Source organism: Microchirus variegatus, assembly GCF_963457635.1.
Source record: "Microchirus variegatus genome assembly, chromosome: 18".
In the NCBI taxonomy this organism is placed as follows: domain Eukaryota; kingdom Metazoa; phylum Chordata; class Actinopteri; order Pleuronectiformes; family Soleidae; genus Microchirus; species Microchirus variegatus.
Genome location: NC_139819.1, coordinates 2,023,494 through 2,051,100, shown reverse-complemented (window position 1 = coordinate 2,051,100; position 27,607 = coordinate 2,023,494). Strand labels below are relative to the sequence as shown.

At 41.1% G+C, this 27,607-nt stretch overlaps 3 protein-coding genes across 4 annotated transcripts; 2 read left to right on the top strand and 1 right to left on the bottom strand.

Moving 5' to 3' along the window:
- Nucleotides 1-679: 679 nt before the first annotated feature.
- Nucleotides 680-5,227, top strand: dph7 (diphthamide biosynthesis 7). Of its 2 annotated transcripts, none has more exons than XM_083905288.1 (10): nucleotides 680-722; nucleotides 1,013-1,213; nucleotides 1,750-1,886; nucleotides 2,000-2,087; nucleotides 2,301-2,395; nucleotides 2,494-2,651; nucleotides 2,913-2,985; nucleotides 3,085-3,150; nucleotides 3,232-3,404; nucleotides 3,538-5,227. In XM_083905288.1, exons 2-10 carry the CDS (start codon nucleotides 1,082-1,084, stop codon nucleotides 3,948-3,950), a joined length of 1,335 nt encoding a protein of 444 aa, XP_083761414.1. In that variant the 5' UTR covers nucleotides 680-722; nucleotides 1,013-1,081; the 3' UTR covers nucleotides 3,951-5,227. The 2 variants fall into 2 exon arrangements, with proteins under 2 accessions (XP_083761414.1, XP_083761413.1); XM_083905287.1 differs by having other exon boundaries at nucleotides 2,491-2,651.
- Nucleotides 5,228-5,334: 107 nt separating this feature from the next.
- On the bottom strand, nucleotides 5,335-6,459 carry mrpl41 (mitochondrial ribosomal protein L41). Its single transcript, XM_083904538.1, has 2 exons — nucleotides 6,361-6,459; nucleotides 5,335-5,850 (listed from the first exon to the last, which is right to left on the bottom strand). The coding sequence occupies exon 2, from the start codon at nucleotides 5,810-5,812 to the stop codon at nucleotides 5,405-5,407; it is 408 nt and encodes a 135-aa protein (XP_083760664.1). The 5' UTR covers nucleotides 5,813-5,850; nucleotides 6,361-6,459; the 3' UTR covers nucleotides 5,335-5,404.
- Nucleotides 6,460-6,934: 475 nt separating this feature from the next.
- Nucleotides 6,935-27,290, top strand: LOC310940410 (patatin-like phospholipase domain-containing protein 7). Its single transcript, XM_083905376.1, has 35 exons — nucleotides 6,935-7,015; nucleotides 9,007-9,054; nucleotides 9,685-9,759; nucleotides 10,592-10,679; nucleotides 10,767-10,840; nucleotides 11,453-11,547; nucleotides 11,638-11,778; nucleotides 11,867-12,026; nucleotides 12,124-12,204; nucleotides 13,141-13,269; nucleotides 13,346-13,426; nucleotides 13,518-13,635; nucleotides 13,727-13,804; nucleotides 13,893-13,975; nucleotides 15,092-15,244; nucleotides 15,337-15,414; nucleotides 15,504-15,709; nucleotides 15,793-15,924; nucleotides 16,689-16,812; nucleotides 16,901-17,090; nucleotides 17,510-17,659; nucleotides 17,757-17,820; nucleotides 18,917-19,085; nucleotides 19,184-19,366; nucleotides 19,469-19,587; nucleotides 20,443-20,599; nucleotides 21,169-21,285; nucleotides 21,391-21,460; nucleotides 21,547-21,663; nucleotides 21,760-21,908; nucleotides 22,064-22,216; nucleotides 22,300-22,416; nucleotides 23,377-23,461; nucleotides 23,574-23,704; nucleotides 25,856-27,290. The coding sequence occupies exons 2-35, from the start codon at nucleotides 9,010-9,012 to the stop codon at nucleotides 25,859-25,861; spliced, it is 3,918 nt and encodes a 1,305-aa protein (XP_083761502.1). The 5' UTR covers nucleotides 6,935-7,015; nucleotides 9,007-9,009; the 3' UTR covers nucleotides 25,862-27,290.
- The last annotated feature ends 317 nt before the right edge of the window (nucleotides 27,291-27,607 follow it).

Here is a 27,607-nt window from a genome sequence, read left to right as displayed (position 1 = left end):
CAGTTCCTTGTTACAAAAACAGCATTTCCCCTTTTTTAAAAAAAAAACAGTTTACGGTCGTTCACCTTCATGCTTTGACTCTTCTTTTACAGTTGAGAAATCATTGAGGCGTGACGCTCACACCCTTTAACACAGAAGGGGATTTTCTTTGTATGAAGTTGAAATGATGTGATGTTATGTGATGTGATGACCGTAAAACTTTCAACATAAATAGAATAAACTTAAATAAAACAGTTGAACTGGAAGGTTAAAAAAAAAAAAAAAGTCCAAAGGGAGGAAGTGCGGTTAATTTAGGCATGTGAAAGCAGAATTAACTTGTGTATAATAATGAGAATTTAAAAAATTAAAATAAAACCACTGGATCAGCGTTTCTGGTGAGGTAAACAATTTAAGCTAATCACATACTAGTGAAAATCACGTCTTTTAATTAATATAGTTATTTTTATTTCTCTATTTTCATTTATTATTATTATGTATTATAATAATACTACTAATAATAATAATCATTATTATAGTAGTAGTACTAATAGTAATAGTATTACCAGTAATAGTAGTAGTCATACTTCTGTTTACAAACCTCCATTTAACTAGTTCTCTGTCTTGTTTTGTAAATCTTGGATAATAAAGTTTTTTTTGAATACCGTGACGTCGACACTTGTAGATCACGTGACGTGTGACGTTTCTACTCTCCTCTCTGTACCGGGCTGCTGAGTGTGTTACATGTGAGTTAGTTTGAGTCAATAACTGGTGGAAAAAAACAAACATTAATTTGACTTTAATTGATTTCACTCACTCGCGGAACATGTATGTGTTTGTTAAAAGTGTTTTCTGCTCCTGCTCGTGTCTAACTGCCGCCTGCTAGCTTAGCCAGCTCGCTAGTAAACAGTTAGCCGAGTTAGCTCTCGTACCTGAGGATTATTTAAGGGGCGGTGTAAGGATTTCATTTGCTCGGGTTTTTTTTTTTTTTTTGAGTTCGGACTTTGGTTTGACTGAGGCTGTGTTGACGTTGCAGTGACGTCATCATCATCATCAGCATCATCAGCAGGAGCAGTGACAGTGATGTTCTGCAGAGCAGCAGGTCATGGCGTGGAAGTCCAGGACCCACAGTCTCCAGGTGTTTGACACGGGACAGAGCGCGGACGCGGTGGAGTGGTGTCCCGTAGCACCATGTCACAACGTCCTGGTCTGCGGGACGTACCAACTACAGAAAGGGGTGAGTCAAGACGAGCTTTAATGAGGCTTTAAACACATTAGTTGAACTGATTCTTCTTAAGGGGTTGATTCAACTACTACTTGTTGATTATAATATTGCATATTTATATTTGTTTAGCATAGTATTTTAGGGTTTTCTAACATACAGACTTATAATAATAACGTATATATTAAGATTAAGATTCCCTTATTAGTCCCGCAGTGGGGAAATTTCCAATCTCTGCATTTTAACCCATCCGTGAGTTAGTGAACACACACAGCACACAGTGAAGTACATGCTAACCCAGAGCAGTGAGCTGCCTGCATTCAGCGGCGCTCGGGGAGCAGTGAGGGGGTCGGGTGCCTTGCTCAAGGGCACTTCAGCTGCAGAAAGGTCGGGGTTCGGCTACCCTCCGGTCTCAAGCTTGAAGCCCTAACCACTAGGCCACAGCTGCGTACATATATGTTGAAGGTCCCTCTCTTGTATGATGTTTCACATTAATTCCTGCTCCTCATGGTCTCTGACTGTTGACTCATGTGTGCATGTTTAATCTGTAGGTCGGGGTCGATGAGGCCACGCCCACCCGCAGTGGTCATTTGTACCTTTTTGACTTTCGTCGAGAAGCGTCGATGACGAGTCCTCCTCTCACTGAGCTGCAGCGCATCGACACTCCGGCCATTTTAGATGTCAAATGGTAAGAAAACCTCTGTGACTCGTCACACTCGGTCAGTCAATTAGCCTCATTAAACGTGATTTATTTTTTTAATCGCAGAGCCGTCGCTGTAATGTGTCATCTCGTTTTCTCAGGTGCCACGTGGCGGTGTCGGAGAAGGCGATACTCGGAGCAGCAGCTGCCACAGGAGAACTGCAGCTCTACGCCATGTCAGCGACTCCGGTGAGAAGTGTGACGTCGGACGAGGGGAATTGCAGGCACTGACGTTTTGCAGCTTCTGGGATTTTTCAGGGAGTTTGCAGTTTGGCGTCAGGGCCAGAAAATATTCAAATTTAAGAAGCTGAAAACTCAAATAACGAGGACGTTTTGTCATTGAATTGTTGCAGTTCTTTCTCGACTTTGTTGTCTTCACTCATGACTGTGTGTATCCAGTAGGACGGCAGCCGCAGTCTGCAGACTCTGAGCAGCCTGGAGGTCGGAGCAGAGCGGCTGGCTCTGTCCTTGGACTGGTCCACTGGAAGAATGGACAGGTGAGACTCTCATGCTGCCAAATGAGTCCATTCAACAGAACCGTGTATTGAACAGAAATCCTGTGTGTGTGTGTGTGTGTGTTTGTGTGTGTCAGCAGCAGTGACGTGCGCGTGGTGTGCAGCGACTCTGCAGGATGCATCAGTGTTCTCTCTCTGGACGAAGGTTCTCTGACGGCTGTGTCGCAGTGGAAGGCTCACGACTTTGAGGCCTGGATCTCGGCCTTCTCCTACTGGGACACGCAGCTGGTTTATACCGGTAACGTCCCAGTGTAACTCCACTCTGTCACCTCCTCCGTTTCTGTTCTTCTCCGATGCATATATGCTCTGTGTTTTCTCTCTCTCTGTTGGAAGTCCATAAATGACACTTCCAAATATGTATCAGGTGAAATTTCCAGGAAATGTCAGTGTCCTGACCCTTATCAGTCTTCTTTTAAAGGATCTTTTTTCTTGGATTTGCTTGTGTTTACGTTGATTTACGTTAACTCACACACCTCTACTATCACAAACTTCTCATCAGGCGGTGACGACTGCAAACTGAAAGGCTGGGATCTCAGGATGGGTCCGTCCTGTCCCACTCTGACCAGTAAAAGGTGAAGACCTAAGAGAGTTTGTTTGTAGAATTTTACATTTGTTTTTTGTTTTTTACAGTTTTGTACACTTAATAAATCTCGGGCCTGTTCTCTTTGAAGGCACTCGATGGGTGTGTGCAGTATTCAGAGCAACCCTCACCGGGAACACATCCTGGCAACAGGCAGGTAAATATTTCTTATATCTTTAAGATATCTTAAGGTAAGGTAAAGTTTCTGTTCCTGAGTCGTTGGCTTCTCTTCCCGCAGCTACGATGAACAGGTCCTGCTCTGGGACGGCAGGAACATGCGGCAGCCGCTCAGTGAGACGGCGACGGGCGGCGGCGTCTGGAGGCTGAAGTGGCATCCGACCAATCCCGATCTGCTTCTGGCCGCCTGCATGCACAACGACTTCCACATCCTTCACTGCCAACAGGCTTTAGGTGACTATGATATTCTTTAAACATTATATAAAAGAATAAATAAATAAAACATGATCTCTGTTTCATATCATAAGGGCGTGACTTCCCACTTCTAGACACACTGTAACCAGCTTGTTTTCCCGTCTCTGTCCAGAGAGCAGCGCAGGCGCTTGTCCCGTCGTCGCATCCTACATCCTCCACAACTCCCTGGCGTACGGCGCCGACTGGTCCCGCCTTTCCCTGGACGACCCCGCCCCCTGCTCACCCGCCGCCGCAGAACCAAAGGAAAGCTTCGCAGAGAGCAGAGGACACCTGCGCATTCAGTACGAGTCTCCCACCGCCAGCTTCGACACGTCGCTGGAGGACGACACGGGACGCTACATCCCAGAGAGCGTCGCGGCGGCGCCTTCCTCCGCCCCCGCTGCAGGCCCCGCCCCCAACCCGGACCGCGACGCCGCCTCCGTGACCTGTCTGCTCGCGACATGCTCCTTCTATGACCACATGCTGCACGTGTGGCGCTGGGACTGGACTCCGGAAGAAGCTCCGCAGGAAACGGAGCGACGCTGACGGTGACACTGACGCCCCCTACAGGCCTGGTGTTTTGACGTCCTGCCACGTCCTCGGTGATCCGATCACGCGTGGACTGAGTTAAGTAAGAACAAAATTATGTTTTACATAAATCTGACTGACGTGCGTGTGTGTGTGTGTGTGAATAAACACTCTAGTCACGCTGCTTTAACATGAAATAAGATGCTAGTTACGAGGAAAAATACTAGGAAATAAGATATCGGTCATCGGCCGATATTGGCTTTAAAATGTAGCATCAGATATCGCCAAACAGGATTAGATCCCCCGATATGACTAATGACTAAAACAGTAGCCCGAATAAGCTGCTACCTCCTTGTAAAATGTATATCTGCATCTGCTGCGACACAAGTATAAAAAAATGACGTTAATTCCACGACAGAGGAGACTAAACAAGCTCGATATCAGTGTCGTTATCGGCCCAATCGCTCCTGATGTATGGGGATACCGGAAAAACGTCACGTCAGCGATCGAACCAAAGCTAAGCGACATTAGTTGTTTTTTTTAGTCCCTTTCCCTTTACAGAACCTTACCGCAGAATGTTAAAATAACGGAAAAAAAACAATATTTTCATAATAATGACATCGATTCGTTTTTTTTGTATAATCTTATATTTAAATTGCGTATCGACGTCACACACAGTTTATCCCATCCTCCACTTCACTGTCTCATAGCTTTTGTTTGAGTTAAAGTTTTGTCAACAACTGACAAGGTTTGACTGACCAGCCACTGATTTTGAAACACGGTTGTGAGCATGTAGACTCACTGTTTTATCTTCACTGTTAGACGGACGTCTTCCAACAGGAAACTGAAGTTTGTAAACCACTCACTCTCCCACACCATACAGTACCATAGAGAAAACAAGTGATTTTACATCACAGCACACAGTCGCTGTTGATCCGCTGCTGCCTTTCGTCAGTGAGTTCAAACGTGTCACAAAGTGACCACACGAGGCAGCAGTAGACCAGCAGCTGGTGTGTCCCCGCGAGCTAAAATCACAGATTTTCTCTATGGGGTTTGGTGTGGGAGAGGGAGAAGTCTTAAGTTTCCTTCTCATAAAAGACTTTGACAATGAATTATATCTTAAAAATACATTACACTTCAGCTGAAGTCAATTGTATTGATTTTTGTGTGTGAACACACTTAAAAACCCTGAACTTTCCCCTGAAGTCAGCGAGCCTCAAAAGGAAGTTTTATTCTTTTGCAGTTACATGTTTTTGGTCACTTTCACCTCCTGGAATCATTCTTCACACTTTCTGACCAATAAAAGTGTCCTCACAGCTTCTACGTTCTCTGTGTGCATGTCGTAATTTACCCCGGACACAAGAAATAATAAAAAAAAAAAGCCTTAATGTCGTCGTTTCCATGCAAATATTTATTGTGAAGTCGCACGTAAAACAAAGCAAGAGTTTTTAAGGTCAGAAGTCCGTGCATTTTTAACGCACATAGTTCTTGGGATAGAGTTTGAAGAGCTTCCCGTCCTGCGTCGGCTCAAATCCATATTTCTCCAGGTTGTCTTTGCTGAAGGTTTCGTCGTCAATGTCCTTCCTGATCCGAGGAGCCACCACCTCAGCGAACAAGCTCTGTGCAGTGAGCGGAGGCTCCGTTCCTCTGGGGGCTTTGTACGACACGTAGGCTCTGAGGGGGAATCCCTCCAACGCCGGCACCACGAACTCTGGGACCATGGCTCTGATGGTCAGGAACTTCCTGCTGCACAGCCTCAGTCCGGTGGGCCTCGCGCCCCGGCCCTTGTTGTGAGTCCTCGATCCACGTTTGCTGGTGAACTCGGACATCCTGTCCGCTCCTCTGACCAGACCCCGCATCAGGTTGGACAATACGCCCATGGTGCCACGGCTGTTTCTCCTGTCAGCTCAGAGAAAACCTACGGAGGAATAAAAATATATTTGATTCTACATGTACAGTGACGACAGCTTTAAACTCGGACAACAAAATAAACAGGGTTTTTTTCATAGGAGACATTATTTTATTCTTTTTTTTTGTAATAATTAAAAAAATTTCAGCTTCTTAAATGCGAAGATTTCCATGGTTTCGTTGCTCCATATAATAAATAAATCATTTAAAACTGAATAACTGGAAACTAAGATTAATCAATTATGCAAACAGTTATTAGTTGCAATAATATCTTACATTGATTGTTAGTAATGTTCAGTGATTGTTTGTATTTTTCAGTTTTACGCCTGGAAGTGTGTGTTTACGGCCATAGCGTTGACAAAGCTAAGCTAGCGACAAACTCACTAACCAGCTCACGCTGCGTTTATCTGAAAGATAATCATAGATTTAGACGAATGTGCCAAGATACTGTTTTAAGAATATTAAATATTACATTATTTATTAATTTTAAAGTGTAAAAAGAAGGCTCGACTTCTCTCACCTTGAGTTTCCTCACTGTCGCTCGGCTCCGCTGTCTGTGGCTAACGTGACTGACTGACTGAGCAGTGACGCGTGCAACGATTGGCTGAGAGGCGCCGCGCATCAGCCAATGAGAAGCCGCGATACTTGTGCTCATGTGTCAGTGACAGGAGCGCGTGAAGATAGCCGGAACTAGCAGAACTGCACAAGACTTTCCCTTCAAAATAAAACCTCGAAGGTGAACGTGGGGACACGAAAGTGGATTTTTTTTGTGAAGTTCATGAAAACAACGAAATATGAAAGACAGCAGGGGCCTCAAAATTAGTTGATAAGGATGATTATTGCACACTATTTCAAAGTAAAGGTGTTTGTTTTGATATATAGTTCTCACAAAACCCCCCAAACAGAAATAAAATCGAATCAAAACATTGAATCGAAATAAAATCAAAAAAATGTTTTCAAAAGTTAAATGTAATACGTTAGTGTGATGAGTTTAACTTCAAATCCTACATAAAAAGGTTCATTTAACGATAAAATGAAACGATTTCTATATTTTAAAACCGCTTCGTGTTTTATTTTTAAGACTTGACCGGAAACGCTGATCGTGTGTCACCTTGCTAACTCACCCCGCTGTGAGACATGTCTGTGTAAATACTAAAAGTTGAATAGAAGAAAAGGTAAGTGGAGGAAAAAGCGCGTTGTCGCCTCACTTTAAACGACTTTAGCTCGCATTTATCGTAAGTGTGTTAGCTTTCACGTGCTCATTAAGTCAACGCAGAATCGAACTGTTTGTGTTTCGCGTGTTTTTACTTGTGTTGTGTAGCGGATTGTCTCGTCAGAGAGGCGGAGACAAGACACTGGGGACTGTGTTCAAAAATAAAAGCTAAATATTCCAGGCGAACGGAAGACTTCTAGCTTACTTTATAAGTGTTAGCTACGGATAAATATCACGTTTAAACTTGCGTGAGTTTCAAAAATACGTACACGATACGCAATTTAAATCACGTGGACGGTACTTGTGCTCTTTTGTTGTGGTGCTAGCTAGAAAATAAACCTGGCTAATGATATCGATTCATTTAGACTAGTGTTTCTCAAAGTGTGGGCCGCTCCCCTCTGGTGGGCATTGGTGGCATTGCAGATGAACCCGAGGGCATCATTTTTTCGAGCGCGTTCCATTTGTAGTCGGAGCTTGGAATTTCCGAGGACATGGATCCAATCGTATATGTCATAAACACTGCTTCTTTTAACGTTATTAGCACTTCTGTCGTATTAGTTTCGCCGTAAATCAGTAGTACTGTTTACTTTTTAACCGTAGACACGTTACTACGGCACCTTTTTTTTTCGTGCGCAAAATACCACGCGGAGTCTCGTCGTCGACTGGTATTGCTAACAACGGCTAGCCGGATATATACGTTTACAGGTCTGACTTCTGAAGTGGAAAAGCGGAGAATTTGTGGTTGACGTCAATCGCAGCAGTAAAGATCAATGACTTTTAATGTATTGGATAGCGTTAAATGGAGAAAAATGGCGCTAGTTCCTCGTACCTAGCTTTGTTACCTGAATGTTTGCATTCTTTTTGCTCCGTTTTTTTATTCTGTAAGCAACAATTAATGACATGAACAATTAAAAAACTTCATTTTTCAACTGTTTAGTTCATTGTTGTACAGTTATCTGAAGTTTCGGCACATAACCTAACCCTAACCCTTGTAGAGGAGATGTCAAACTGCTGAAGGTTGATAAGATCACATCTAGACCAAAGTTCAGAGTTACTGTGTCGCCGTGTTAGAGTAGAGCAGAGTAAAGTGCAGCAGGAGAAGGAGGAATATCTGGTTACAAACAGTGAGCGTGTGACCTCTTTATCTGGACGTGTGCTCTTTAACCCACAAACCATTGCTCACACATGTTATTATTATTATTATTATTGTTATTATTATTTTGGACAGGAATCGGTATCAGTCAGTATTGGTATGGGTCCAATACTGGTCAAAATCACTGCTGGAATGGACAGATTAAAAAAAATGTCAAATCCATTACGATCCAAAAGCTGAGTCATGTTTGGGCCTGTTTATTTCTTCTGTTTTTGAGGGGGTGAACAATATTTCTTTACACAGTTGGAGAATTATGACTTTGAAATGACCCCAGCACAAACTCCATAACGGTCCATGAAGGTCCAGTCCACTAGATGGTGCCAAGTGCTCACTCTCACCAGAGCTGGTTGTGTACAGTATACTCAGTGTATCGTGATATCGCAATAATAACTTACAGTGGTGTGGTAAATTGATTGTTTTCAGCATTAATAATAATCTAAACAGTCTCATGTGGATATTTTCTGGTTTCTTTGCTCAATAATACAAATAATTTTAGGTTTGTGGACAAAAACGAGACATTTGAGAGCATAATTTTAAATTTTTAAAGTTATGTTGGTACGATAGATGGACGCCAAAACCAACATGGCCGACTTCCTGTTTGCTCAAAAATTCCCACTAATTCAGGGAGGTACTTATTAGTCAGGGGCAACAAAATTGAAGCAAAAGTTTGAGTCACGCATATTATTTACTACAAACGTTACAAGAGCTGTAGTTTAACTGTAGTTTGGACTTTGATGTCAGACGTAAAAAGAACACAATCCTCACCTAATGTTGCGGTTTTTATTTTTGTTTCGAAACAGAACATGGAGGACGACAGTGAGGAGGAGGAGAGCTGCAGTTTTTACCCGGTACGTCTTTTCCTGAAGGTTATTATGACAACACAACTGTTGACACAACTGTGTGGAAAACACGTGCAGCAGATGCTCACGTTGTTCCTGTTTGACGCGGTAAAGAAAAGTTGTTGTTGTTTTTTTTGTCTTACCTGACGACAAAAACAGCCCAGTGAGATATCAACGTAGATATTATTTGTTTTACATTTTGAAAACAATTAACACTGGATGTTTGTAAGAGAAAGTGACATTTTCTAGTCACGCAAAACTTCCTTTTCTGTGAATTGTGAGCAGATTTATGGGCATTTTGTTTGCAGTTACGTGCGAGATAATGAAATTTGTTGAGTGCAAATATTTAACCGATTCATTGTTTCTGACATAATCTGGCATTTTTAAATCGTTATTTAGCTGTTATTTAGTTGTTTAGTTGTTTTTACTACTGTTACTCCTGTTTCTGTCAACTATATTTTAGGGCGTATGGACTAACTGTGGTTCAGTGGGGTAGTAGACCAAGTTATCTTTCACCAAGAAGGTTAAGGGTTCGATTCCCAGCTTCGAGTTGCACTTGAAACTCGGCTTTAACTGAGCCGATTTCAGTCGTTATCGTTGCCTCAGTGTTGTCGTTTTCCTTCTTTTCCGACTTTTCAGAACTTTGGTCCGTTCGGCAGTGAGATCAGGGCCAGGATGCAGCAGCTCGTGGAAGAGAGGACAGAAGTTAATATGGTAAGTAAAGATTAACACTTATTACTTTTTCCCAATTAGTCAATTAGTTAGTTTGGTACATAAAATGTCAGAAAATGTTGAGTTTTAGGGCTGAAACTCACATCGTTTGGTCCATGAAATGTCAGAAACGGTTGAATAGTGTGAGTATTTTCTGATTTCTTTGCTCCATATAACAAAGATATTGGGGTTTTTTTCAGGTTTGTGAAACAGTTTTTTCCATTTTATGGACCAAATAAAGAATATAAATGAATTGATTATTAAAATAACCGTTACTTGCAGCCCGACTGAAGTCACAGAACCTGTTTTCAGAACAGTTATCCTTCTGCAGTGTTTGTCTTTAGTGTAAAAATCACAAAGAGGACGAGGAAACAGACGTAAAGATAAACGAAAAAGTGAGAATCGTGACTTTAGATCTTTCCAGTTTTGTCCTCACTAGAGCTGCAACTAACGATTATTTTCGTAATCGATTAATCTGTCGATTATTTTTTCGATTAATCGATGAATCGTTTGGTCCATAGAATGTCATAAAATGTTAAAAAACTTTGATCAGTGTTCGTCAAACCTGGAAATGACGATGTTCTTGAATGTCTTGTTTCGTCCACAAACCAAAATGATTCAGTTTTAATGATATCTTTGTTATGTGGAGCAAAGACAAAGAACGAAAATATTCACATTTAAGAAGCTGAAACAATCAGAAATCTTGTTTTAATCATGAAAAAAGCTTCAAACCGATTAATCGATTATCAAAATAGTTGGCGATTAATTTAGTAATCGATTCATCGATTTATCATTTCAGCTCTAGTCCTCACTGCTTTTTTTGTCTGTTTTCCAGTGGACGGCTCTGTTGATCGTGTCTGTGACGGTGACGTCGGCCGTCGGAGTCGTCGTCTTCCTTCTTTACAGAAGCTACAAAGTGTCAAGTCAGTGTCTACACACACACACACAGCCTCATACACAGCGTTGGATTTATTTATTTATTTTTAAAAAGCATGTTTGATGTGTTTCAGAGGAGAAAGTTCCTCATTATCGCTTCCGAAAGAGAGACAAGGTGATGTTTTATGGACGCAAGATCATGAGAAAGGTCAGTGTCTTCTTCTGCTTCTTCAACGTCCCACTCTGTCTCTAGATTTATTAATAATAAAAGCGATAAATCAAGTGTGATTAAATGAGATTTTGACACATATTTAGCCCCCCACACACACACATAAAAGGCTCAATCAACAAAATCACCTGTGTAAGCCTGTGACGTCATTTCCTCACTCTCCCTGCACCAAACCCCATAGAGAAAATCAACGATTTTAGCATCACAGCATACAGGAGTTGTTGATCCACTGCTGCCGCCATCACTAACTTCAAATGTCTTATTTTGTCACTTCCGCGTTTGAAATCCTTCGTTCAGATTGACCTCAGTGGCACAAAGTGACCACACGAGGCAGCAGTGGACCAGCAGCTCCTGTGTCCTCACATGCTAAAATTGCAGATTTTCTCAATGGACTTTTGGTAGACCAGCAGCTCCTGTGTCCCCCACGAGCTAAAATCACTGATTTTCTCTATGGGGTTTGGTGCAGGGAGAGTGAGCGGTTTTCAACAACTTCAGTTTTCAGGCGGAAAAATGCTGTAATAAAATGGTAAACGTGTTTTTTTTGTGATATAACCGACTTGACTAACGCATACATTTTATTTTGTTATTCAGGTTCAGACGTTGTCGTCGCCTCCTCCGTCCAACGCCAACGCGTCCTCTCGGCAGCGAGTGAGGAAAAGAACCAAAGTCTTGTCGATCGCTCGCAAGTGAGTTTCCCAGTGGTTTTTTATTTTTCTTTTTTAAATAAAAACATTTTGAAGCTCTTTTGTTCCTTAGCGACGGTGTTTTTGTGTCAGGATCCTGCGTATACGACGGGAGCCGCCCACCCTGCAGCCCAAAGAGCCTCCTCCCTGTCTGCTGGAGGCCGACCTGACCGAGTATGACGTGCAGAACTCGCATCTCCCCTCCGAGGTGCTGTACATGCTGAAAAATGTCAGGTAGGTCACGCGAGCCGACTCTTAGAAAAGGCAGCGACGCGCGTGTGAGAGATCGTCGTCGTCATGTTGTCGTGTCTTTTTTTACCAGAGTGCTCGGACACTTCGAGAAGCCGCTCTTCCTGGAGCTGTGTCGTCACATGGTGCTGATCCAGCTGCACCAGGGGGAGGCGCTGTTCCGGCCGGGCGACACCGACGACAGCATCTACGTGGTTCAAGATGGCCGCCTGGAGCTGTGCATCCACGAGAGTGTGAGAGACCAGAACTCACTCGCTTTGTGCGTTGATCGGACAGACGCGTGCATGGTCTGATAGTTGTTGTTGTTGTTGTCGTTTTTGTTTTCCACAGGATGGCACCGAGGCGGTGGTGAAGGAGGTTTTAACGGGAGACAGCGTCCACAGTCTGCTCAGCATCATGGACATCATCACTGTACGTCTGAGCTTTGTCTCCTTCTGCTTTTGCTTCCTGTTTAAGTGCTTTTTCTAACACTCACTTCACTGAACCATCCCATAATATGGCTTTTCCACTTTACGAAAGACTCGACTAACTCCTCCTGAACTCTCCTTTTGCTCCTTTTTGTCATTTTTTGTCGTTTTTTAAGTAAGTTTGCTCACTCACTCTGCACCAAACCCCATAGAGAAAAATCAGCGATTTTAACATCACAGCCCACAGTGGTTGTTGATCCACTGCTGCCTCCTTCACTAACTTTAAATGTCTTATTTTGTGACTTCGGTGTTTGAAATCCTCGGTTCAGATTGACCTCAGTGACACAAAGTGACCACAAGAGGCAGCAGTGGACCAGCAGCTCCTGTGTCCTCACAAGCTAAAATTGCCGATTTTCGTATGGACTTTGGTTGCAGAGTGAGTTGTTTAGAAGACTGATTTTATGACCTGTTTGGGACAGAAATTGTTTGTTTTCAGGATTGTTTTTTACTCTACCGAGACTCATATTCTTTTTAAAAACTTAACCATATATACCAGACCTTTTATGTAGTACAGATCGCTCACTTAACTCACTTATTTGGAATGTGTTTACTGTTGGGTATTAGATTTATCCAGCTCACTAGATATTAAAAAAAAAAAGAAGCCTGAACACTCCTTTTTATTCCACCCTGGGTTTAATTTGCATTTTTAGTTTATTTTAAAGTTAAAACAGGGTTTTTAACCACTTGACTCTGAGCCTTTTCCTATTTTATGTTGTTTTTTACTATTTTTTATCATCTTTTGTCTTATTTCAAAGTTAAAACGGGGGTTTTTACTTCTTGACTTTAGGGCTTTTCCTTGTCTTTTTCTTCTTGTATTGTATTTTACAACCCTTGTATTATATCATTATTATTATTTGACACTGTGTAATCTGTATTTCAGGGTTATCCGGCGCCTTATAAGACGGTGTCGGCCAGAGCTGCCGTGGCCTCCACTGTCCTGCGTCTTCCAGCTGCGGCGTTCCATACGGTCTTTGACAAATATCCTGAAACTCTGGTCCGAGTCATTCAGGTAAAATGTGAGTAATTTTCTACTACCCTCGCTTTTTTTATTTTTTATGTAACCTCTTGTGTTTTTTTCCGTGCAGATCATCATGGTGCGTCTCCAGAGAGTGACCTTCCTCGCCTTACACAACTACCTCGGTCTGACCACGGAGCTCTTTAACACGGTACTTTCTCTTGTTGTTTGAAAATATCGACACAGATCTAATTCCATAGTTAATCAACGGTGTGTCTACTATATTACCTGACGTGTTGCAGGAGAGTCAGGCGATCTCCCTGGTGTCAGTGGCTCATGTTCTGGGTTCTGAGACTCACCCACACAGAGGAATCCACAGACAGCCGTCCCACTCTGACGACCAGAGCTCTGAGAGTGCAGGTGAACGCGGACGCTTCCTTCTCTTTCAATTTTCAATTACGTGATTTCATTCTGACTTCTTCTTTTTTGCTTATTATTCTCTCTGTCACAGAAAAATCCAGCTCCTCTGAAACGGCCTCGTCAAAATACAGGAAATCTCGTTCTCTCTCCACCCCACTGCCTGTCACAGGTGCTTCATCGGGCACAACGGCACACGTTATTTCACACAGTATTTCAGAAAAACCCTTCATATCTTCTCGCGTCTGTGTCTCACGCAGGTGACGCTTCGGTCGCCTCCAGCAGATCGTGTGACCGCGACGAAGCTGCCAAAGACGACGCGGCTCCTCACAGTCCCATGAAGGTCAGGCTAGGATGAGACGTTTCTTTGTTACACTCTTAACAAAACTTTTCGCTTTTGATGTGTCTAGCTCATTTACGTAGTGGGGGGGTGTCCATTTTGGTGTCCAAAATGGACACCAAAATTCAAAAATGGCCGACTTCCTGTTGAGTTGAGGCCATGGTTACGGTCGACTTTTTTGTTCGTCTTTGTCTATAACATCTTCCCACCAAGTTTCAGGAAATTCGGTGGAACTTCTGGAATGAATGCCAACGTTATAGGGCACTTCCTGTTTTGTGGCGAGTGGTCGAGATTCGCCAAAACACAGAGGGTTGCCGTGGCCACGCCGTTTTGAATCCACAAAACCTTTCAACAACCATTCATTTTTGATAAGTCTAGTACGAATTGCCGTGTTTTTTTAAGTTACTCAAACGAGTTTGCTCATTTACGTAGCGGGGTGCAAATTGCTAACATGGACACCAAAATTCAAAATGGCCGACTTCCTGTTGAGTTGAGGCCATGGTTACGGTCGACTTTTTTGTTCGTCTTGGTCTATAACATCTTCCCACCAAGTTTCGCGAAATACGGTGGAACTTCCGGAATGTATGCCGAAGTTATAGGGCACTTCCTGTTTTGTGGCGAGTGGTCGAGATTCGCCAAAACACAGAGGGTTGCCGTGGCCACGCCGTTTTGAATCCACAAAACCTTTCAACAACCATTCATTTTTGATAAGTCTAGTACGAATTGCCGTGTTTTTTAAGTTACTCAAACGAGTTTGCTCATTTACATAGCTGGGTGCAAATTGCTAACATGGACGCCAAAATTCAAAATGGCCGACTTCCTGTTGAGTTGAGGCCATGGTTACGGTCGACTTTTTTGCTCGTCTTGGTCTATAACATCTTCCCACCAAGTTTGGGGAAATTCGGTGGAACTAAATTTTGTCTCCGTTTTTGGGTCCCGGAACTAAGACAATATCGCATTTTCACCAGACCTGACCTCCATGCAAAGATGTGAGCGTTTTTATGCACGTCAACCCTGTCAAAAATGGCCGCAAAACCACACATGTTATAATAATCTGAAGGATAACAATAGGTTTTAGGGTTATATGTTTATGTTTAACTGTGTTTCTCGTTTCAACAGTCCATTCTGAAGAAGAGCGTCACCGTGCAGCAAACTCCGTCCGCCGTTTACGAGTACAGCGACCAGGCTGGACCAGGAAACGTCCACTACAACAAAGTCAGCGCCATTTTCCACGCTGCCAAAAAGGATCTGCTGCAGGTCATTCAGTTACAGGTACAGGTGACATTTTTTAGGTTTCATGGATGACCCAGTCTCTTTGTCCCCCGTTGTTGATCCTCCCTCTGCGTCTCGTCACGTGTCGTCAGGATCACTCTCTGCTGGAGGGGAGGGTGAATCTGCGTCAGGTCAAAGCCGGTTCTGTTGTGGCTCATCAGGGAGACCAGGTCTGTGGACTTGAACCCTGTCGTATATGAATATCTTTAATGTTTAATTAAAAAACAAACCAAAAAATTTGTTTTTCTTTCTTTGACAGGACGTGAACGTGGAGTTTGTCATCTCGGGTCTGCTTCACGTCTACCAGCGCATGATCGACCGCGAGGAGGAGACGCTGCTGTTCGTCGCCCACCCGGGGGAGATGGTGGGTCACCTGGCCGTGCTGACGGGCGAACCCCTCATCTTCACCGTGCGAGCTCACAGGGACTGCACCTTCCTCTCCATCTCCAAAGCTCACTTCTACGAGTAACGGCAACCCCTCTCACACGGCAAACTCATGTAAAATCGTAGTAAATGCAAATGTTTATTTTTAATTTTCCCTTTTGCAGGATCATGCGTGAGGAGCCCAGGGTTGTGCTGAACGTCGCTCACACGGTGGTGAGGAGGGTTTCACCGTTTGTGAGACAGATTGACTTTGCTCTGGACTGGATGGCTGTGGAGGCCGGCCGTGCCGTCTACAGGTGAGATTATTACTATTATTATTAGGGCCCTATCGTTACAATTCAGATTATTATAACATTCATATTTTTGCGGCCATTTTTGAGGGTGTGACCTGCGTAAAAACCTTGCATGGATGTCAGGTTTGGCAGTGTAATGCGATATTAGCGTAGTTCCCGGACCCGAAAACAGAGGCAAAATTTAGTTCCACCGAATTTCCCGAAACTTGGTGAGAAGATGTTATAGACCGTGACGAACAAAAAAGTCGAACGTAACTATGGCCTCAACTCAACAGGAAGTGGGCCATTTGGAATTTCGGCGTCCATTTTGGCGACTCGCACCCCTACGTAAATTAGCGAACTCGTCCGAGCGAGTTTGTCGCACCGACATAAAAAAACGCACCAATTTGTACAAGACACATAAAAAGGTGAAAAGTTGGCGAAAAAATTTTTGCGGATTCAAAACTGCGTGGCCAGGGCAACCTCATGCGTTTTGGCGAATTCCGACCATGCGCCACGAAACAGGAAGTGCCCTATGACTTCGGCATACATTGAGTTCCACCGGATTTTCCCGAAACTTGGTGGGAAGATGTTATAGACCAAGACGAACAAAAAAGTCAACCGTAACCATGGCCTCAACTCAACAGGAAGTCAGCCATTTGGAATCTTGGCATCACATCAAAGGTGATAGATGTAGCAGTGCTCTGCTGTTGTCCCCTCTAAAACAACAACTAAAAGACAACGTCAATGGGAAAAAGGGATTTTAATGTCTGTCTCATTGTCTTCAGACAGGGAGACAAGTCGGACAGCACCTTCATCGTCCTCAGCGGCCGACTGCGTTCCGTCATTGCGAAGGATGATGGGAAGAAGGAGCTGGCCGGAGAGTACGGTCGTGGCGATTTAATTGGCGTGGTGAGTCGTCAGAAAACGCTAATGACATTTAAGACAAAATTAAATGTTTAAATAAAACCATTAAGCGCCTGTTGCGTGCTCTGTCCAGGTGGAGGCGCTGACTCACATGAACCGAGCCACCACGGTCCACGCTGTCAGAGACTCTGAGCTGGCCAAGTTACCCGAAGGAGCTCTGAACTCCATCAAGAGGAGGTATCCTCAGGTGGTCACCAGGCTGATTCACCTGCTGGGACAGAAGATCCTGGGCAACATGCAGCAGGGCAACGGACCTCTGGCCGGTACTCGCACACTCTCACGTGATGAGATTTTAACAAAGTGTTGCTTTACATCGCTGCGTGACGGTCTTTTCCGGCAGGAAACTCAAGTTTGTAAATCCTACACCAAACCCCATAGAGAAAATCAGTGATTTTAGCTCACTGGGACACGGGAGCTAGTGGTCTACTGCTGCCTCGTGTGGTCACTTTGTGTCACTGAGGTCAAAATAAGACATTTAAACTTAGTGATGGACGCAGCAGTGGATCAACAACTCCTGTGTGCTGTGATGTTAAAATCGCTGATTTTCTCTATGGGGTTTGGTGCAGGGAGAGAATGGTTTATAAAAACCTGACTTTGCAGCAGGACAAAGAGAGCGAGTGTCCCTGTCCCCTTTTAATCCAGTCTAAAATGTCCACTAAGGCAAACACTTGTTGTTCTGCAGCTCGTAGTCTGGCTATCAACACTCCCACCAGTAAGTGGGACGCCGGTAATCCAGCCTCTAATCTGTCCACTGTGGCCATCCTGCCTGTGTCTGACGAGGTTCCTCTCACTTCCTTCACTCTGGAGCTGCAGCATGCACTCAGTGGCATTGGTACGCACACACACCTCGACAATCTCACTTTTTTTTTTTTTTTGCTAATTTCCTCAATCATTAAGGAAGAGTAAATTAGATTTCCCGTTCTCTGCAGGTCCCACTCAGCTCCTGACCAGTGACATCATCAAACAGCGACTCGGCTCTGCTGCTCTGGACAGGTAGGCGACTTTTTTTTAATGTCATTTTATGCCGCATCATGTTTGAAATGAGGAGCTCAGACATCACATTGACATAGTGTTGAATATTATACATACAGTATGTTTATAGACACTACCGTTCAAAAGTTTGGGGTCACCTATACAGTTTTTTTGTGTTTTCCATTTAAAGTCACACTTGTATTCATCAAAAGAGTTGCAAAATGAACAGAAAATATAGTCAAGACACTGACAAGTATTTTTATTCAAAATAATAATTTTGCCCTTCAAACTTTGTGTGAGTCAAAGAACCAGCAAAACTGTTTTCAGCTGTGCAGACATCATTACACAAGGGTTTCTAATCATCTAATAGCCTTTTAACATGCAAAATTAAAAAAAAAATTCTCAAAATTAAAAGAAATCTCACAATTTTATTTTTTCCCCTCAAAATTTTATTTTCTTCCCTCAAAATTTTGTTTTCTCTCAAAATTTTATTTTTTTCTCAAATGTAAATTTTCTTTCTCAAAATAGTAATTTCTCTCTAAAAGAAAAAAATTCTTTAAAAAATTTTGAGAAAAAAATTCTTAAAACATTTTTGAGAAAAAAATTCTCAAAACATTTTTGAGAAAAAAATTCTCAAAACATTTTTGAGAAAAAAATTCTCAAAACATTTTTGAGAAAAAAATTCTCAAAACATTTTTGAGAAAAAAATATATTTTTTAAAATTGAGAAAAAAAATTCTTAAAAAAATTGAGAAAAAAAATTCTTACAATTTTTTTGAGAAAAAACATTCTTAAAAAATTTTTGAGAAAAAAAATTCTTAAAAAAATTTTGAGAAAAAAAATTCTTAAAAAATTTTGAGAAAAAAAATTCTTAAAAAAATTGAGAAAAAAAATTGAGAAAAAAAATGTCAATTATTTTTTTCTCATTCTCATAATTTTAATTTCTTTCTCAAAATAATTTCTGTTACATTCATTGAAAAAAAATTGCTTTTCTTTAAAAAATTAAGGACATTTCTAAGTGACCCCAAACTTTTGAACGGTAGTGAATATACATAATTCGATGTTACAATTAGATTATAGAATGATGATGGAGGATAATCGTCCCTCTATCCCCGTAGCGTCCACGAGTACCGTCTGTCCAGTTGGCTCGGACAGCAGGAAGACATCCATCGCATAGTCCTGTACCAGTCTGACTCCGGACTCACTCCTTGGACGCAGCGCTGCATCCGTCAGGCCGACTGCATCATCATCGTGGGCCTGGGTGAACGGGAGCCCACTGTGGGAGAGGTCCGTGTGTGGATTCAGCCGCTCGTTCCTCATGAGCTGCGATGATGATGATGATGATGATGACGTTGAAGCTTCTTCTTCTTCTTCTTCCTGTGTAGCTGGAGCGGATGTTGGAGGGCAGCTCAGTGCGGGCGCAGAAGCAGCTGGTGCTGCTGCACAGGGAGGACGGTCCTCCGCCCAAAGGCACCGCCGAGTGGCTGAACATGCGCAGCTGGATCTGCAGACACCACCACCTGTCCTGTCCTCGCCGAGTCTTCTCCAGGAGGAGTTTGCCCAAGCTGGTGTGATAACCTGGACCCCTCATCCTTTTTGTCTTTTATATCTACAATTCTGTTTGTTTTAAAACGTCTGCTCTGTGTGTGTGTGTGTGTGTGGATTTTCAGAGAGAGTTGTACCAACGCGTGTTTGAGAAATGTCCTGATCGTCACTCTGACTTCTCCCGCTTGGCCAGGATCCTGACGGGGAACAGCATCGCCCTCGTACTGGGAGGAGGAGGAGCCAGGTACTCAGGGTTTTTATCTTACGTATATTCCTAAAAGGAGTAACTTAAGAAACCTTATAAAAGCTAATTATTTATATTCAGTGACTGTACAGTGCCTACAAAAAATCAGGAAATGATCAATTTGCACTGATGCACTTTGACAGTGAGCTGACTTTCTTCTCGAAAACAAAAAGTATCTCGGAATGACTTGAAATTTACCGTGATTATAGTTGTTATCGACCTGAACAAGGATCTGTTGAAAATATTTGCAAACCTCTTAAGGAATAATTTTAAAGATTTTTTGAAAATCAGGAAATGATCAATTTGCTCTGATGCACTTTGACAGTGAGCTGACTTTCTTCTCAAAAACAAAAAGTATCTCCGAATGACTTGAAATTTACCATCATAATAGTCGGCATCGCCCTGAACAAGGATCTGTTGAAAATATTTGCAAACCTCTTAGGGAATATTTTTAATGAATTTTTGAAAATCATGAAATGATCCATTTACCCTGATGCACTTTGACAATGAGCTGACTTTCTTCAAAAAAACAAAAAGTATCTCGGAATAACTTGAAATTTACCGTCATAATAGTCGGCATCACCCTGAACAAGGATATGTTGAAAATATTTGCAAACCTCTTAAGGAATAATTTTAACGATTGGTTTGTGTTTTTCTTCTCACTCTCGCTCTGGAGCTCTGACAAAGGTAGGTTGTGTTCCTCTCAGTTTTGAAGTGAGACACCTGCTGGACATTCACGTGTGTTCACGTACTATACGCTGAATAAATGGAGGTATAAAGGGTTAGTGTGCGGCTGTGCTGGAGTAGAAAAGCTGTACTGTAAATATAAGACTTTCTGCTTGGATCTGCTCTCAGAGGTTGCTCTCAGGTGGGAATCCTGCGAGCGCTGAACGAGGCGGGGATCCCCATCGACATGGTGGGCGGAACGTCCATCGGCTCGTTCATCGGAGCGCTGTACGCCGAGGAGAAGAGCTACAGCCGCACCAGGGTCCGAGCTCGCGAGTGGTGCATGGTACGTTCGCGCACAGCTGTCGCGTTTGGAGTTTTAAATGACCGCTAACTATGTTTGGTGTCACAACAGTGACGTTATTTGTCATTAACTAATAAAATCTACACCTACTTAAGTTTCCCATATCTTAACTTTCATTAACATTCGCCACTTTTTCTCACGGTTAGACAGAGTTTTCCCCAACAGGAAACTGAAGTTTATAAACCACTCACTCTCCCACACCAAACCCCATAGAGAAAATCAGTGATTTTAACATCACAGCACACAGGAGCTGTTGATCCACTGCTGCCTTTTAATAAGTTCAGATCTCTTGTCTTGTGACTTCGGTGTTTGAAATCCTTTGTTCAGGTTGACCTCAGTTACACAAAGTGACCACACGAGGCAGCAGTAGACCCGCAGCTCCTGTGTCCTCGCGAGCTAAAAACACTGATTTTCTCTATGAGGTTTGGTGTGGGAGCGTGAGCTGGCACATGATTTTCCTTTGGAAACAAGCTTTCAAACTGTGAGATTATGAGATTATATACCTATCTAACCCTGATCCATCCCTTTAACCTTCCTCCTTCTGTCCTCAGGACATGACCTCATACTTTAAGAAGATCCTGGACCTGACCTACCCCGTTACATCCATGTTTTCCGGAGCTTCCTTCAACTCCGGCATCAAGTCTGTCTTCAAGGACAAACAGATAGAGGTAAGGTGAGGAGGGCTTTTCTTAAAAAAAACAAAAAAACTTTAAAGTGTTGGTTTTGCTTCTAAACCACTTAACTTCACCGTTTTCTCCCTTTAATCCTGACAGGATCTGTGGCTCCCGTACTTCAACATCACGACAGATATCACAGCCTCGTCCATGAGAGTTCACACCGACGGTCTGTGTCGCTCTTGACGCAATAAACTTATGAATAAACACAAAAATGACAATTTGATTCGTCTCTGTGTTTTTCCCGCCGCTCAGGTTCACTGTGGCGATACGTCCGAGCCAGTATGTCTCTGTCTGGGTACCTGCCGCCGCTCTGTGACCCCAAAGACGGACATTTACTCATGGACGGCGGCTACATCAACAACCTGCCCGGTGAGGAGCAAAAGCGTCACAGAAGACACATAGAGAGTTCATTAAAGACGTAGAAGAAGAGATGTTTAAGTGTTTTAAGTGTTTTTCTGTGTCCAGCCGACGTGGCTCGATCCATGGGAGCCAAGGTTGTGATCGCGATCGACGTCGGAAGCCGCGACGAAACGGACCTGACCAACTATGGCGACTCGCTGAACGGCTGGTGGTTGCTATGGAAACGGTTCAACCCTCTGGCTGAGAAAGTCAAGGTACAGTGAGTGTGACCTTTACGACGCGACGGTGAATCGCAGTTTTGAAAGAAAATGGAGGTTTATCTACTACTAAAGAAAAGAAAATGGAGGTCCTTTGGTCCTTTGGTGACGTGCACAGGTTCTGCTTCAGCTCACTGTTGTTACCCTTCCAGGTTCTGAACATGGCAGAGATCCAAACCCGCCTGGCGTACGTCTGCTGCGTGCGGCAGCTGGAGAACGTCAAAGACAGCGAGTACTGCGAGTACATCCGACCGCCCATCGACCACTACGCCACGCTGGAGTTTGGCAAGTTTGACGAGATTGCCGTGAGTTTCCCTCCTCCTCCTCCTCCTCTCTAATCCCTCCGTCTACCACAAATGCTGGGTTACGTTAATCTCTAATCTGGCAGGAAGCTGGTTACCAACACGGGAAGACGCTGTTTGACGTGTGGCAGCGCAGCAGAGTGGTGGACAGCATGATGAAGGACCAACATCAGGAGAACTTCCACAAAACCAAACCTGGACACGTGAGTCAACTGCTGACCTGCTGCAACTGTGTGTCTGTAATCCTAGTCCAGATTAAGTGTATGTGTTTTTATATTATTAAATTACAGAAATCGGAGATTATCAGCGATTGTTTGTTTGTTTAACAATAGAGATTATTCAATAAATTAGATTAGGTTACTTTCAGATTAGACTTGTTTAGATTAGACTAGTTGAGATTAGTCTAGATTAGATTAGACTTGTTTAGATTAGATGAGTATATATATTAGACTAGTTTAGATTTGACTAGTTTAGATAAATCGAGATTAGACTAGTTTAGTTTAGACTAGTTTAGATTAGTCGAGATTAGACTAGTTTAGATTAGACTTGTTTTGATTAGACTAATTTAGATTAGACTTGTTTAGATTAGTTGAGATTATACTAGTTTAGATTAGATTAGGTTAAACTAATTTAGATTAGACTAGTTTAGATTAGACTTGTTTTGATTAGATTAGGTTAAACTAATTTAGATTAGACTAGTTTAGATTAGACTTGTTTTGATTAGATTAGGTTAAACTAATTTAGATTAGACTAGTTTAGATTATACTAGTTTAGATTAGATTAGGTTAAACTAATTTAGATTAGACTAGTTTAGATTAGACTTGTTTTGATTAGATTAAACTAATTTAGATTAGACTAGTTTAGATTAGTTGAGACTATACTAGTTTAGATTAGACTTGTTTAGATTATACTAGTTTAGATTAGACTAGATTAAACTAATTTATATTAGACTTGTTTAGATTAGACTAGTTTAGATTAGACTAGATTAAGCTAGTTTAGATTAGATTTGTTCTCTTGTAATATAAATAATAAAGTTTATTAAAAAAATAACAGAAGTTTTTATTGTCATTATACAAAATCCTGATACAATCTTAATAAATCATAATAAATATAAAACTAAAACTATGGGACAAGGATAACGTTGTTGTTGTTTGTGTTGTCAGCTGGTCACCTGCCCTAACGCCTCCTTCACTGACCTGGCAGAGATCGTGTCCAGAATAGAACCTGTGAAAAACGCACTGGTCAATGGTTCGTTGTCAAAACACACGCAAACAGAATATTAAAGTCTCAATATAAAAGCTTCACTCCACACTGTCTTGTCTCTTCATCATCCTCCTCCTCCTCTCTCGTTTACCCTCAGAGGAACCGTCGGACGAATATCAGACGGACTACGATGACGAGGCGGTGGAGAGCGCGATGTCCGACTTTGAGGCGTTTCAGCCGGGCAGCGAACAAACGGAGGAAGAGGAGACGGCCGACACGGCTGAGACTGTGAGTACAAACACACATTCACCAGTTAACTAGTGAGTCGGAGTGATATGACCTGGTTCTGATGAACACAGACAGACAGACAAACACTGACCAGCCAGAACCTTTTAACAAAAGCCTGTTTTCTGAGTCACGATACGATATTATCACGATATTAGAGTTATGATACGATATTATTACGATCATTAAGATAGGATATTATTATGATATTCAAGTCACGATAGGATATTGTCACGATATTCAAGTCATGATACGATATTGTCACAATATTTTCGAGTTATGATACGATATTATTACGATCATTAAGATAGGATATTATTATGATATTCAAGTCACGATAGGATATTATCACGATATTCAAGTCATGATACGATATTGTCACAATATTTTCGAGTTATGATACGATATTATTACGATCATTAAGATAGGATATTATTATGATATTCAAGTCACGATAGGATATTATCACGATATTCAAGTCATGATACGATATTGTCACAATATTTTCGAGTTATGATACGATATTATTACGATCATTAAGATAGGATATTATTATGATATTCAAGTCACGATAGGATATTATCACGATATTCAAGTCATGATACGATATTGTCACGATATTTTCGAGTTATGATACGATATTATCACGATCATTAAGATAGGATGTTATCTTGACATTCAAGTCACAATACGATATTATCACGATATTCAAGATGTGATATCACAACATTTAAGTCGTGATACAATATTATCACGATATTCAAGTCAAAATACGGTATCACGATATTCAAATCACGGTACTATATGTTCACGATATTCAGGACACAGTACTATATTATCACGATATTTAAGTCACGGTACAATATTATTGCAATACGATATTATCATGATATTCAAGTCACAGTACTATATTATCACGATATTTGAGTTACAATACGATATTATCACGATATTCAAGTCACAATGCGATATCACGATATTCAAGTCATGATACGATATTATCACGATATTCAAGATATGATATCACGACATTCAAGTCACAATACGATATCATGATATGTAAGTCATGATACAATACTACCATGATACGATATTATCACAATATTCAAGTCATGAAACAATATTATCATGATATTGAAGTCAAAATACAATATCACGATATTCAGGACACAGTACTTTATTATCACGATATTTAAGTCACGGTACAATATTACTGCAATACGATATTATCATAATATTCAAGTCACAGTACTATATTATCACGATATTTGAGTTACAATACGATATTATCACAGTATTCAAGTCAGGCTACGATATTATCATGATATTCAAGTCACAATGCGATATCACGATGTTCAAGTCATGATACGATATTATCACGATATTCAAGATATGATATAACGACATTCAAGTCACAATACGATATCATGATATTTAAGTCACGGTACAATACTACCATGATACGATATTATCACAATATTCAAGTCATGATACAATAGTATGATGATATTGAAGTAACAATACTATATTATCACGATATTCAAGTCACGGTACTATATTTTCACGATATTCAAGATACAGTACTATATCGTCAAGATACAATATTATCATGATATTCAAGTCACAGTACTATATTATCGCGATATTTAAGTCACAGTACGATATTATCACAGTATTCAAGTCAGGATACGATATTATCACGATATTCTAGTCACAATACGATATCACAATATTTAAGTCACAATACGATATTATTGCGCTATTCAAGTCACGATACAATATTATCACAATACGATATTGTCACGGTAGCCAAGTCATGATACAATATTTAAGTCACGATACGATAGTATCGCGATATTCACGTCACGATACGATAGTATCGCGATATTCAAGTCACGATACGAAATGATCACAATACGATATTGTCACGATAGCTAAGTCATGATACAATGTTTAAGTCACGAGACGATAGTATCGCGATGTTCACGTCACGATACGATATTATCACGATAGCCAAGTCACGATACGATACTGTAGCTCGACTTGACAGTCGGCGTAACATATAATTCAGTAAGTTTGGGATGGAAAGTTTGTTGACTGAGTTTCGGGAAGTTAAACTAGTTTTCCATCTTTTTTTTTTTTTTTTTTCTCCAGGATTAAGACGTTCACATCAGAGGTTGACCCTCGAGGATTAAATCTCTGACCCCTGACTGTGTGTGTGTGGTCCACACACACTCACACACACTCTCACACACACGTTGTAGACTCCAGTCCTGCAGCAGTCTCAATGAGTAAATCGAGCTATGGTTCTCAAACTGTGGTACCAGTGGTACACACAGCTCCCTCTGGTGGTACATGGAGGAAGTGTATAGAAAATGAAACTAAAAATGAAATAATAATTAATTAGTCGCCTTATCTTTCGCTCTCCATCTTAATCTAATGTCACTAAACCAGTGTGTGAAGTATATGTGATGAAGAGGAGGAAGATGAGGGAATAAATCTGCCTCCTTTATTTACACCGCTGTGTTTTAACGTTGGTGATGATGACGTTACTGAGCCAGATCAAGCCTAACGATGAAGGAACGTTGTGTTAATTGTGTCAAAAACAGTTTGTTTAACTCTGAAGTTTTCACTGACTTAAAAAAAAAGCATACAGTAATTTTAGTGTATGACATTAACCCAAAAATTTGTAATTTTTCATCAAATTATCAGCAATTTTTCTGAATTAATTAGATAAGTTTTGCTAAAAAAAATAAATAATCTGAATTAACTACATTATTTTGTGTAATTGTCCCCCCCCCCCCCTTTTTTTTTACATAATTTTACTTACAAACCTTTTGCCAAAAAAAAATGTTTTTCTATTTTTCTAAAATATTTTGCCAACAAATTCTCCGAAATTCAGAAAAGTCAAAATTTTTGGTTAAATTGTCTTGTTAATTCAGAAAATCTGTTTTATGTTTTTTTTTTTAGGTGAATGTAAAAAAAACAGTGAGAAAACAGCAGTGAATTTTAAATATGAGTTAATTTACTGAAAAAAAATCAGGGTGTAAAAATATTTTTTTCTTTAGATTTAGTAGACGCTTATAATAATAATAATAATAATAAAATTGTACAATGAAGAAGATTAATAATGCTGTAAAAAAAAAAATCTACATCGATAACTCAACACTACAGTATTTTATCATTTCAGTTTGGTCTCGTTTTTGTAAATTTGGACGAATATTTCAGCCGTTGAAATATCACCGTTGTTGTTTTACAGTGTATCGTCGTCTCGTTAGTTTTGTTGTTGTTTGTTTCTCCGCTCCTTTGTTACAGGAGACCGTGCTGCTCGTACACATCATAAATAACGTAATATTTAATCTAAAATGCAAATGTCACTTCCCGGCACAGTTACGCGTCAAAGTGCCAACATTTTTTTTACAGTACATCTTCGTCATCATCGTTGTCGTCACAGTTTGATGATAAAGACGTTTGTCTCTCTTCGTACGACATAATGTGAACAAACCGAGACGAATAATAAACTTGAAATGAATGTATTTCTTTCGCCGATCGTATTCTTTCTTATTGTGTGAAATTAAATATTTCCTGACATGAATTTTTGGTCAGTTTTCAACGTGTTTTCGACATTTACCGTCATTAAAAACAGCTGTTTTTATTTTCTCTGAATGTTTTGGGTTTCAGACACTTTTTAAACCCTACGTTTCTCTTGTTTTTAACTCGTTAATAAAAAATATTTTGTTAATTCAGAAAAACTTTTTTTTTCTTATTCAAAAAAACAAAGAAATGCCCGTTTATGGAAAAATTATCTCATGAATTCAGAAAAATTTAGCCAAAATGTATTTTCTATGAACAGATGATCTCTAAACAGCAGAAATGTTTTGTTAATTTGAAGAAAATGGGAGAAGA

Bases quoted from the DNA above. Each gene is read 5' to 3' on its own strand.
- mrpl41 (XM_083904538.1), bottom strand. From the start codon at position 5,812: ATGGGCGTATTGTCCAACCTGATGCGGGGTCTGGTCAGAGGAGCGGAC.
- LOC310940410 (XM_083905376.1), top strand. From the start codon at position 9,010: ATGGAGGACGACAGTGAGGAGGAGGAGAGCTGCAGTTTTTACCCG. The intron at 17,821-18,916 runs GTAGGCGACTTT...CTATCCCCGTAG, and splicing joins GGCTCTGCTGCTCTGGACAG to CGTCCACGAGTACCGTCTGT. The intron at 21,286-21,390 runs GTAAGGTGAGGA...TAATCCTGACAG, and splicing joins TCAAGGACAAACAGATAGAG to GATCTGTGGCTCCCGTACTT.
- dph7 (XM_083905287.1), top strand. From the start codon at position 1,082: ATGGCGTGGAAGTCCAGGACCCACAGTCTCCAGGTGTTTGACACGGGA. The intron at 2,088-2,300 runs GTGAGAAGTGTG...TGTATCCAGTAG, and splicing joins ACGCCATGTCAGCGACTCCG to GACGGCAGCCGCAGTCTGCA. The intron at 2,986-3,084 runs GTGAAGACCTAA...TTCTCTTTGAAG, and splicing joins CCCACTCTGACCAGTAAAAG to GCACTCGATGGGTGTGTGCA.